At 37.7% G+C, this 13,122-nt stretch overlaps 1 protein-coding gene across 1 annotated transcript in view; it reads left to right on the top strand.

Moving 5' to 3' along the window:
* The window catches only part of EIF2AK3 (eukaryotic translation initiation factor 2 alpha kinase 3), a 72,137-nt gene that overhangs the window by 36,160 nt on the left and 22,855 nt on the right, over positions 1–13,122 (top strand). Inside the window, exons 5-10 of the mRNA XM_003268790.3 lie at positions 1,063–1,297; positions 1,511–1,673; positions 3,233–3,373; positions 4,034–4,156; positions 6,724–6,944; positions 9,227–9,339. Coding sequence (XP_003268838.2) covers positions 1,063–1,297; positions 1,511–1,673; positions 3,233–3,373; positions 4,034–4,156; positions 6,724–6,944; positions 9,227–9,339 — 996 coding nt within the window. The remainder of the gene's footprint in view (positions 1–1,062; positions 1,298–1,510; positions 1,674–3,232; positions 3,374–4,033; positions 4,157–6,723; positions 6,945–9,226; positions 9,340–13,122) is intronic.

Genomic DNA, 13,122 nt, shown 5'->3' with positions numbered 1-13,122 from the left:
AAAATAACTTTAGATTCCATCTTTATCTTTTGAAAATGAACCAGACTTTCGGGTTTTGTCTGATCCAATGCAGTGTAATTCAGTTTCCTTTCCTGAAAACTGTTTTCTCAAACTCAGTTAAGAATGCATTTATTCTTTCTACTTTGGACTATGAATAGGGCTTTGCATTTACAGACAACTTGACCTTCTTTATCCTGACTGGATTTTGTTTTTTAAGTGTTTGAGTGCTTACTGGGAGCTCAGCCACCATAGCAGCAGATGTCCAACTTAACAGAATTTTGAGTTACCAGAATAGGAAGGATCTGGGTTTCTAAGATCCATGATTCTTTAAAATATAATTATTTCCATAAATGTCAGAATTCTTAACTATGCCATTTTATATCTAAGTGAAAAGACACTATACTCTCAGTAGTTGAGTGATTTTTCTATTTACTAATTATAGAGGAAACATTATTACTGCCACTTTATGGGTAAGACTGCTGAAACTTACTTAGGAAAGGGTAAATGACTTGCCACATCTTGTTCAGTGGAGATCCAAGATTGGGGCTGAGGTATCCTGGATCACATTGCCTTTTTGAGGCCATGTTTTAGTATGAATTTAAGACTGGTGCATTCATCTTGACTTTTACACTGGTTTGTTAGGGCATGTTAATTTTGCTGCACTTAAATGAAATGTATCCTGCCTTTAATTAAGAGGTAAGTCAGACTGTGTGCTACCTCATTTTAAGGTGACATTGATGTGTTTGGGGAAAATCACTCTGATGTAGAAGTACAAACACTTGTAAATTTTTGAGAGAAAATCTGTCCCTTAGCTGTTGTAAGGGACACATCAGTCAGTCCACAACCCTCAAAACCATTGTGCCTGAAGGGTCAGGACAAAGTTCTTGTGGGCCCTCTTGTGGCATAAATCAGTAGAGCACTCTTTTCCAGAAGGTTATGCTGAGTTGTTCTTTTTCTCATCACATAATTTAAATATTTGCTTCTTCAATCTAGAAGAGTTGTATATTATTTTGTCCCTTTCTTTAAATGTAAATTTCTAAAACACACCTTTGTAAATTTAAGGTGGAATTTCAGTGTTGGCCACTTTGAACTTCGGTATATTCCAGACATGGAAACGAGAGCCGGATTTATTGAAAGCACCTTTAAGCCCAATGAGAACACAGAAGAGTCTAAAATTATTTCAGATGTGGAAGAACAGGAAGCTGCCATAATGGACATAGTGATAAAGGTTTCGGTTGCTGACTGGAAAGTTATGGCATTCAGTAAGAAGGGAGGACATCTGGAATGGGAGTACCAGGTACCTAACACCACTGAGGATTTATAAATACGGTTCTTCCTCTCCCAGTCTGACCAAACTTATTGATTGGGTGGAACAAAATTACTACTACTTGGGGCTCTCAGCTTGTTCTCTGTGCTTTTAGAAACTTGTCATTTTAAATGGTATTTTATGGGTTGGAACTATGTAACTACTGCTTGGATTATTTAAGACCTTTTTTCCATTTTTGTTTAGTTTTGTACTCCAATTGCATCTGCCTGGTTACTTAAGGATGGGAAAGTCATTCCCATCAGTCTTTTTGATGATACAAGTTATACATCTAATGATGATGTTTTAGAAGATGAAGAAGACATTGTAGAAGCTGCCAGAGGAGCCACAGAAAACAGTGTTTACTTGGGTAAGTAAATGTATCTTATCTAACGATAGTACATATTGACATCTAGATTGTCTTCTTACACTGTTCCTTCCTACTCCAGGAGTGCCTGTAGTAGTTTTAAATCCTAATACCATCTCTGATTTAGGTTGCCCTTGAGATTTATACTTGATTTCCATTCCTGCTACTTTTCCATTTGTCCAATTGTGAAATTTTTTTGTTGTTGTTGTTGGAGATGGAGTTTCACTCTTGTCGCCCAGGCTAGAGTGCGATGGCATGATCTCTGCTCACTGCAACCTCCGCCTCCTGGGTTCAAGCAATTCTCCTGCCTCAGCCTCCTGAGTAGCTGGGATTACAGGCACCTGCCACCATGCCCAGCTAATTTTTGTATTTTTAGTAGAGATGGAATTTCACCACGTTGGCCAGAATATAGTGCACCTGACCTCAGGTGATCCGCCCACCTCGGCCTCCCAAAGTGCTGGGATTACAGGCGTGAGCCACCGTGCCCAGCCCAATTCTGAAATTTTTAATTACTGTCATATATTCTTTTTCTCTGAGATCTATATTAGAAAGGCTTAGAAATATTCTCATTATGTAGCATGATTTCAAATTACTCATTAGCCAAGAATGGTGGCATGCACCTGTAATCCTAGCTACTCCAGAGGCTGAGATTGGAGGATCGCTTGACCCCAGGAGTTAGAGGCTACCCCAAATTATAATCATGTCACTGCACTCCTGCCTGGGAGACAGGCAGTTTATATATATATATAAACAGGACAACACTCTGTTTATATATATAATTATTTATATGTAATTACATATATGTATTACATATATAATTATATGTAGTTACATATAAAATATATAGTTAGGTATATATCCTCAAAGTCTATAATTTTCTGTATTTGTATTTGCATCCATATTAGTTTGTGCCCCTCCCCTCTTCAAGGTTAGATTTATTTCTTTTTTATCAGTGCATCTGTACAACTGATCTAAAAAATAAAATTCTGGTGTGCTTCTGGGCAATTGAAAGCCTTTAATATTATAAATTTTGAAAACTCTTGAATCTAATTATTTGAACTAGTCTGGATCATCAAATGCTCATAAAATTCTATAAGCTCTGACAATGTGCCATCCACCTGTCGGTTTGAATGAAAAGCAAGAATTTGAAGGAATAACATGTCATGTGTGTTATGATAGTATTTAACTGAATTGTTAGCAATATTTCTAGAATTATAGGTGTTTAGGTATACTTTCTTGAGAAAGTTACTTAGTCTAAGCTATTTGTTTTGTGAGAGTACAGTGACTTCCTATCTTTGAATTTTTCTACTGGAACAGTTTTCCTGTATTACTGAAAATGTGCTATTATTCAGTGAGAAATATATGGACCTGTTGTGTAACTTTCCCTCCCTGTTTTTGTTGAATAACCATTGAGTTTATCTTTGAGTGCTTCAAGCATGTTTCTTCTTTGACAAGAGTTTTGTGGAATATGTAGAAATAACTGGAATTAATGTAATTTTATTTAATTAAAAAACCATTTTTAAAAAATCAATGCATAATTGACGATGTTCTGGTTGATTCAGGAATGTATAGAGGCCAGCTGTATCTGCAGTCATCAGTCAGAATTTCAGAAAAGTTTCCTTCAAGTCCCAAGGCTTTGGAATCTGTCAATAATGAAAACGCAATTATTCCTTTGCCAACAATCAAATGGAAACCCTTAATTCGTAAGTGAATTGTAAACTTTTCTAAATACTGTTAGTGTTCAGAGACCTAATCCTGACTGTCTTTGCCCTAGTTTTGAATACTGCAGAGATAAGAACTGTTACATACTTTATATTTTATTGATGAACCATGATGGTATTTCAGATGTTAATAATGAATTTTTGTTTTCATTTAGAGCATTATTTCTTGGAAGCAGCAGTTGCTTCTATAAAAATGTTAATCAAATATTTCTCTATACAACTTAGAAAAACTCTTAATCATTCGCTGACCATGCCAAAGTAACATTTAGCTCTTAACATATTTACATTAAGACTATTTAGGCAAAAGTTATCTGGTTAGCACATCATATTCTTTGAGACATGAATGAATAGAAATCAAATACTGTGCACCTACTTTCATTATCTTTCTATACCTTGTACGTGTTTTTTACTACATATGTCATGTCATATTTTAATTGTTTGTTTAAACGACTCAGATTCTCTATAAAACTGTGTGCTTTTCAAAGGCAAGAGCCCTGGGCCATTTGTTTAACTTACATGTTTGAACTGAATTATGGTTGAATATCAGTTTATTCAATTAATAAGCACGTGCATTTTTATTCAAGTCATAACAGTTAAGACTTAAGAAATATTATTATTAAGAAAATAATAATTTTCTTTTAGATTCTCCTTCTAGAACTCCTGTCTTGGTAGGATCTGATGAATTTGACAAATGTCTCAGTAATGATAAGTTTTCTCATGAAGAATATAGTAATGGTGCACTTTCAATCTTGCAGTATCCATATGGTAAGTGAAAATACTGAGTTTTATTTATTTTATTTTGTAATTTGAAATTAATTAATAGAATTCAAATGAAGAAAAGTCGATTATAGACAATAAAACATCTTGGGAGACAATTTCATGAATGATTACTAAGCATACAAGCTCCAAAGTTAGGTTGCCAGGGTTCAGATCCCATTTTTGCCACATGCTAGGTTGGGCACATCTAACTCCCCTGCATCTCAATTTCTTTATCTGTAAAATTAGAATAATAATCCTAATATCTATGTATTGAGGTGTTGTGAGGTCTAAATGAGATAATGCATGCAAAGTCTCAGTTAACATCATACATGGCATTGGGGCTGGGCACGGTGGCTCACGCCTGTAATCCCAGCACTTTGGGAGGCCAAGGCGGGCGGATCACGAGGTCAGGAGGTCGAGACCATCCTGGCTAACATGGTGAAACCCCGTCTGTACTAAAAGTACAAAAAATTAGCCGGGCGAGGTGGCAGGCGCCTGTAGTCCCAGCTGCTCGGGAGGCTGAGGCAGGAGAATGGTGTGAACCGGCGGGGCGGAGCCTGCAGTGAGCTGAGATCCAGCCGAGATTGCGCCACTGCACTCCAGCCTGGGCGACAGCAAGACTCCATCTCCAAAAAAAAAAAAAAAAAAAAAAAAAATCATACATGGCAATGGCACATAGTGTCAGTAAACATTGGTTCTCGTTATTAGCTCTTATTTAGCAGCCTATATTATGTAGGCTGTATAGTTGCCTGTATAATGAAGAAAATGTGTTTTTCATAAAACTACATGAAAATGATGCACAATAAGGTTATTTTATTTCTTACTCAGACAAGAGAAATTAGTGCAAAATTCAAGAATAGGTGAAATTTGAGGCCGGGCGCAGTGGCTCACGCCTGTAATCCCAGCACTTTGGGAGGCTGAGGCTGGTGGATCACGAGGTTAGGAGATCAAGACCATCCTGGCCCACACGATGAAACCCTGTCTCTACTAAAAATACAAAAAATTAGCCGGGCATGGTGGTGGGCACCTGTAGTCCCAGCTACTCGGGAGGCTAAGGCAAGAGAATGGTGTGAACCTGGGAGACAGAGCTTGCAGTGAGCCGAGATCGCGCCACTGCACTCCAGCCTGGGTGACAGAGCGAGACTCCGTCTCAAAAAAAAAAAAAAAAAAAAAAAAAAGAATAGGTGAAATTTGGCATGAAATACATTTTCTATTTAGTAAGCAGCAGTGTTTTGAAGTTAGGATATATTCAGATATGAAAGCCTTTTAAACAGTTGTGTAATTAAGAAGTCCTCAAATCTGTATCAGGGAAACACATAGACTCTTCATCAGTTACCTTAGATGTTAGCACTGGAAAGTTATTATATAAGTTAAATTGATTACAAAAAAAGTGGCTCTGAACTAGAAACAGCGGCCTTTATCTTTTTTTTTTTTTTTTTTGAGACGGAGTATCGCTCTGTCACCCAGGCTGGAGTGTAGTGGCACAATCTTGGCTCACTACAACCTCCGCCTCCTGGGTTCAAGTGATTCTTCTGCCTCAGCCTCCTGAGTAGCTGGGACTACAGGCGCACGCCACCATGCCCAGCTAATTTTTGTATTTTTAGTAGAGATGGAGTTTCACCATATTGGCCAGGCTGGTCTCGAACTCCTGACCTCGTGATCTACCCTCCTCGGCCTCCCAAAGTACCTGGATTACAGGTGTGAGCCACCACGCCCAGCCCCTTTATCTTGATATTGATCAAAAGACAAGGTAGGCTGGGTGTGGTGGCTCATGCCTGTAATCCCAGCACTTTGGGAGGCCAAGGCGGGCGGATCACTTGAGGTCAGGAGTTCAAGACCAGCCTGGCCAACATGGTGAAACCCCCATCTCTACTAAAAATATAAAAATTAGCCAGGCATTGTGGTACACGTCTGTAGTCCCAGCTACTCAGCAGGCTGAGGCAGGAGGATCACCTGAGTCCAGGAGACAGAGGTTGCAGTGAGGCAAGATCACTGCACTCCTGGGCAACAGAACAAGACCCTGTCTCAAAAAAAAAAAAAAAAAAAAAGACAAAAGAGAATTGTGTAATCTGACCACATAGTACAAAATAGAAGACAAAAAAAGACAGGCTATTTTTCTGGGGCAAACTCATTTTGATAGCCTAAACTGAACCACACAGCATAGATGTTTTCCTTTCATTTCGTGAAGAATGATTGGTGGTAAAATTTGGTATTTTATTGATAACCAAGCAAAAGGAAGGCTAAAAATACCCTGAAGGAAGACTGAGTATTAATTCTTGTATTTAAAGAATTGAATTATTAATGAGGTTATGAATGGAGTAGCCCTTAAGATTTTTTTCTAGTCTTATTACTTAATATAAAGAAAATTTAACATGCTTATAGGGTAAAGGAAAATGTCTATATTTATGGGAGAAAAATGAGACAAATTAAGATGTTTAAAATTTGTTAAAGAAGAGAGACAAAACTTAAAAGGAATTAGTGTGGTAAGTCATAGGAAAATAGATAAATTTTAATAAAGATGGGCCTGTTTTCGATTACCTTTAAAAAAAACATTTTAATGTTTCTATTTGAAGATAATGGTTATTATCTACCATACTACAAGAGGGAGAGGAACAAACGAAGCACACAGATTACAGTCAGATTCCTCGACAACCCAAATTACAACAAGAATATCCGCAAAAAGGATCCTGTTCTTCTCTTACACTGGTGGAAAGAAATAGTTGCAACGATTTTGTTTTGTATCATAGCAACAACGTTTATTGTGCGCAGGCTTTTCCATCCTCATCCTCACAGGGTAAGAATCATGGTTGCTTACTGTCTGGTTTCCGCTTCCCCACCTCTCGTTTGCTTCTCAACCCATTGCAGTCTGGCTTCCATCCCTACTGCTCCACCGAAGCTACTCTTGCCAAAGTTCTCAGTGATCTTCCTTATGTTAAATGTAATGGACATTTTTCAGTCCATATCTAACTGAACCTCTTTGTATTTGACACTGTTGAACATCTCCCTTTGAACTTTCTTGCCTGACTTCCTTGACACCATGCTCTCCTGGTCTCCTTGGGTGTGATGTGGATGCTTCAGGACCTGATCTTTCTTATCCTCTCAGTATTGTTGGTATTCCTCAGGCCTCCTTCTTTTCACTGTTCATCCCACAAACTCTCCTTGGATGGTCTTCCCTACTTTCCCAGCTCCAATCTTCTTATATACTAATGGTTCCCAAATCTGCTTCTCTAGAACAGCTATCTAGTAAGTGCTACACAGGCACTTCAAATGAGCCATATCTCAGACTGTCCTCATTTCCACTCCCATTCCCCTCCCCAGCCTGTTCTAGCATTTTTCTCTCTCAAAGAAATGTACTGCCATATGCAGTCACCAAAGCCATGAATCATTTTTTTCTCCTTTATCAGTCACCAAGTTCTGTCAAGTCCTTCCTCCTAGATATCTTCACATTTTTCTTCCTCTCTGTGTGTCAGTTTTCATTTCCCCAGCACAAATACCATCATCACACCTCTCCTGAATCACTGAAATAGCCTCTAACTGGCCTCTGTGCCCCTAGTCCTCAGGCTATCTCCAGTCCATTCTCCACACCCTAACTCTAGCTGCATTTCTGGGCTTAAAAACCTCTAATACCTGACCCTCCTCCCCATCGTTGTTAGGCTCAAGTCCAACCTTCTTAGAACATGCAAGGTTCTGAATGATTCATACCCTGCCTGCACATGACCCATCCTTCACTGGTACCCTAATCCCTTCCTCCCCTCCGCCATGCTCAGCCACTAGGCTGAGCTGCTTTCAGTCCTTCCTGTAGACCATGCTCTCGCTTAGCCTGGTGGCACTCATCCCGCTAACCTTGCCTTGGAACCTTGTTCCCTACATCCTCTCCCTTCCCTCTCAATTAACTCCTGGGTAATATATTTTAGTTTGAAATTAGCTGACACGTCCCCTGGGAAGTCTTCTTTAACCTCCTATTTCTGAGTTAGATTTCCTGCCTATGTCTATACTCTGTACTTCTCTTACTAGAATATTTACTAAAATATTTAATAGGTAATTCCTAATTTCTCTCTCTACCTCTAGACTGTACATTCTTTTTTTTTTTTTTTTAGAGACAGGGTCTCACTCGTCTCACTCTGTCACCCAAGCTGGAATGCAGTGGCGCAATCTCAGCTCACTGCAACCTCCACCACCTGGGTTCAAGCAATTCTTGTTCTTCAGCCTCCCGAGTAGCTGGGACTATTGGCGTATACCACCACACCCAGCTGATTTTTGTATTTTTTATAGAGATAGGGTTTCATTATGTTGGTCAGGCTGGTCTGGAACTCCTGGCCTCAAGTGATCTGCCCACCTCAGCTTTCCAAAGTGTTGGGATTACAGGCATGAGCCACCACACCTGGCCTAGACTGTACATTCTTAAGGACAAAGACCAGTCCACACTGTTTACCACCATCTCCTCAGCCCCTTACACAGTGCTTGGCACATAATTGGAGCTCAGTAAAGATTTGTTGAAAGAATCAGTGACTAAACAGGTGACCCACAGTGCCCCGATTTGACCATAATAATTATTAACATCCTCTAAAACATCTTTTAGGAGATGTTGGTAAAGAGATATTGCCTAATTTAATTTCCTGTTATTAAAAGCATTTTAATGCAATCTATGAAATTGGTTAGGAAGGAAATCACTCTAGTCTTTTTGTTGTTGTTATTGTTATTGGGTTTTTTGTTTGTTTGCTTTTTTTTCCTACCTCATTTTGTCAAAAGAAATTACTGTAGTCTTGCCCAGGAGTTTGCGTTTATGCTTACATGTGTGCATTGTCTTTCTATCTAGTTATGTATCATGCTGTACAAATGACACACCCACATTATAAAGAAACAAAATCCCCTCAAAGACTGGAGGGATAGCAATGAGAAGATAAACTTTTTTTCTTTTATAATAAAGCAAAATGCTACATTTTGTTTTCATAATGCTTTTATTTTTCTTGATGCTACTTATGTATTTTTCAGTGTTGTTTATTTTATAACCTAAAATTGTTAGCTAACTTCAGTTCAGCTTTGTACTGGTAGTGATTTTGTTTTTCACCTTATCAGCAAAGGAAGGAGTCTGAAACTCAGTGTCAAACTGAAAATAAATATGATTCTGTAAGTGGTGAAGCCAATGACAGTAGCTGGAATGACATAAAAAACTCTGGATATATATCACGGTAAGAGTCTTATAAAATACAACCATTTGAATCAAAGAAGAAATGACCTAAGATCTTGTTTAACTTTTTTTTTAATGTGTGGATATCTAGAAAAATAAAACATAGACTTAACCCTCAATAAATAAATAAATTCAAGCAACTTAAATTTAAGTTCAAGTAACTTAAATTTAATTTATACCACCTAAAGTGTTATATACTCTAAGAAAGATAAAAATAGAATGTTATAGGAATTTAGAATTTCAGCTACCAAATTAAGTTCTTATTTAAGTAACTTAGTTATTTAGGGTCTACTATGTACAAGGATTAGCATTTATAGTACCAGATAATAATTATGTTTATAAGACTGTGATATGAGTCTCCACATGTTTCTGCATCCTCATTTATTTTCATTATTGTTCTATCTGTAATAGGAAGTAGAAATATAGGGAAAAAAAACACTAATAGAACAGATAGTTTTTAAAAGCAGAAGGGGGAGATGGATTAGCTAAAAGTAGGCAGTTTAAATAAAAATGAAGCTATTACCAATCTCTCAAGTATAAAATGTCACCTTTGATGCATTGTGATAACTGGAAATGGTGTTATGGTTTATTTTTCATATTACATGGATTATACCTACTTTTCTCTTTATCTTGATAGCATACTTCTTACCACTTTAGTGATATGGGGACAAGGAAAAGACGTGGAACTATACTGCTTAATATCTAGGGTAATGATTTTATGGCAGAAAAGATTGAAAATAATAGATAAATATGTCTATTGGGGCCCTCCAAGGAAACAGAAATGACAAGATGTGCATATATACCTTATACATAGGCATATATCTTTATATATCTACTTCTATATAGATATAGATGCACAAGCATATTCACAACAAATTAAGGAAATACTGTGACAATTACAGTTCTCATTTTTGACACCTGTCATGTGGTCACAGCTGGTAGTTATAAGTGTCTTCTTCCTCTATCCATCCCATACTCCCTTTCCCATCGGAGAACACCTCAGCCGGTTGTAATTCTTTATCTGGTAGGGTGACCCAAATCCACAGTCCTGAAGGGTCTGGGAGATTGGTAGTTCTGCCTGGATTGGATTGTTGTAGTTTTCCATTGACCTTAATCACAAGGCATGATTATACAAAGAGATCCCTAAGGGATCTCATGTATTTCAGACCTACTCTTTCTTACACCTCCACTGTGAAACAGCAATCCAATTTCCCCTTAGTAGTCAGGATTAGTCATCCAGCCAGCACAGTAGCTGTCTTCTTTGTTGATTGGAAGGCATGAGGAGTTCAAAGTTGCTGTTGTATCTCCTGGTGAAAGTGTTCCTCTCTCTTAGACAAAGACCTCTAGGCCTGCCGAACATAAGGTCACAGGAACAGGAAGCAAAAATGTTGCCAGTGGATCACTAGGCGGTAATGGTGGGTGATGCCACTCCCATTTCCATCCCTTGATCCCTGGACCTGTAAATACTGGCTATGGGAGAAACCATGCTATAATATATTAGACACTGATTCAGAGCATATCCAGCTTTCTGGAGAACCCTGGCCCAGCCCTGCAAGTTACCTACCTGGCAGTGTAATGGAGTCTTAAAAGGCCATTCTACCTTTCTATCAAACCAGCTGCTTCAGGATGGTGGGGAACAGGTAAAAACAGTCAATTTCATAAACAAAGCAAAATTTACTAGGTGATTAACAAATGCTAAAGGCTACTTTAATACCCTTGCTAATAAAAATACTAATATATCAGTGACTGTCAACACCAGCAGGCAGTGAGGGAAAGAATAAAGGATCCAACAACTCCCACGAGGTAGTCTACTACTGAAGTCATTCATTGTTCATTAATCATTTATTCTGAACAGCTGTGTGCAGGACAATATTTCAGGCTTTGGGAGAAGTAAAAAGACTGCTCCTATCCTGGAGAAGCTTAAAGTCTATGGGAAAGATACTACTGGGTAAAACAAGCATATAAGAAGAAAGCCATGAACCAAATCACTAAATCTGTTTGTGATGATCTAGGAGGACATCATAAATGAAGTCATATTTGAACTGAATTTTAAATTGTGAGAGTTCAGCAAGTAGAGATGAGGTTTGGGGAGTAGAATAAATGCGGTATCATGAATAAAGATGCATTTGTCAGGCTTTTGTCGAGAAAATTAGAATAATATACTCAAAATTGAATTAGACGTAAGTCAGTTTTTCTTTAACTTTATTCAATATGAAGAACGGAGCTCTTGGGTCTTTTTTTTTTTTTTTTTTTAATATGGGAGTTCTATAATAATACCTAATGTTTTTTAGTGGTGACAGTGTCCTAGGCACTGTTAAGAACATGAACTCTGCATTCAGTCATGAGTTCAAATCTCAGCTCTGTCATTTATCAGCTGACAACTTAGGCAAGATGATACTTATATTTCTAGGGTCTGTAATCACATATAAGATGTTACTCTTTTTAGAAGATAATCCATTTTTATATAGGTGTTTTCCTTAATATGGGAAGATAATTCACTGGCCCTCCAGGAGTAGGATATGAACTTTGTGGGCTTTTGCATTTGGGGAGACTGATTTGTACTGAGGTACCTTGACTGGCTATTTTTAGGAATACAGATTATTACTCTTCATTTTCTATGAAAGGAATTGGCCCATGGAACGTTGAAATCTATTGCTTCTCCTTAACTCCATGCCTTAACCAGCTGAGGCAACTACTAATTAATAAGTATGTAAGTCATAAAGTGAGTCATAAAGTAAATAATGAGTATGTAAGTCATAAACTTACCCTTATAAGGGATATCAGACATCATCTAATTTATTCATTAATTCATGCATTTATTCAACAGACATTTGTTAGACTTTCAGTTAGTCAGGTAGTGCCCACCCACTGGAAATACAAAGAGAAACAAGAATGATTTTCTGCATTCATGGCCCCCATAATACAGTGGCAGTGGGAGAAGGGAGCTGCTTACAAATAATTGCAAAAAATTAAGATTAAGTTTAAATACTTCAAAGTATTATGTGCAGAGTGTTATGGGAATGTCGAGACGGGTCTAAGAAAGCCTTACAGAGGTGGTGAGATGAGCAGAATGAAAGAAGAATAGGGTTCATTAAGTGCAAAGAGGAAGGCCATCCCAGTGGAGCAGACAGCAGAAGCAAAATCTTGAATTGTGAGAGAGCATGGTGCAAATTGGCTGGATTATACAGTGCAGGTCAGTGAAGTCAGCACTAAAGGGAGAAACAGGCTGCTTAGTGGAGGCCCCTGTGAGTGACAGATGGTGAGTTGGCTTCTGTCTGACTTGGTACCTCCAGTTGTAAGTACACTGACTTGTGGGGCAACCCAACCCGTGTCAGCTTTGGTTCCTAGGAAGGTTTATGGCTAAAATAGTACCTGGGTATAATAGGATTGATTAAAATTTTCCCATAAAATTTACAGGTAATTAGCCAAGATAAAAACACATTTTCTGTAATTGAGTACAAAATGTCACAGAATATAAAAGATATGAGAATTAGGAATATGATATTTTGGTAGGTGATAGGAAGTATTGGACAGCACACATCACTAGTGCAATAGCTGTAAGAACAAGTGATTAACAAGTGATTCCCAATTAAACACATCTTTTTTTAAATTTTTTTCTAGGAAACATAAGAATGTGTTTGCTTCATTTATATAAACAGAAGGACTAAAAATGCTGTTAATCAAATTCAAAATATACTATTTATTAAGATGAGTTCTATGAGTTTATGTTTTTATGTGTCATAAGATTGAACTGATTTTCACCTTACCACAAAATTTAAAACTA

The sequence above is a fragment of the Nomascus leucogenys genome, chromosome 14 (genome assembly GCF_006542625.1).
Source record: "Nomascus leucogenys isolate Asia chromosome 14, Asia_NLE_v1, whole genome shotgun sequence".
NCBI classification, from domain to species: Eukaryota; Metazoa; Chordata; class Mammalia; order Primates; family Hylobatidae; genus Nomascus; species Nomascus leucogenys.
Note: the sequence above shows the minus strand (reverse complement) of the source record. Positions and strands in the feature narration are given on the sequence as shown.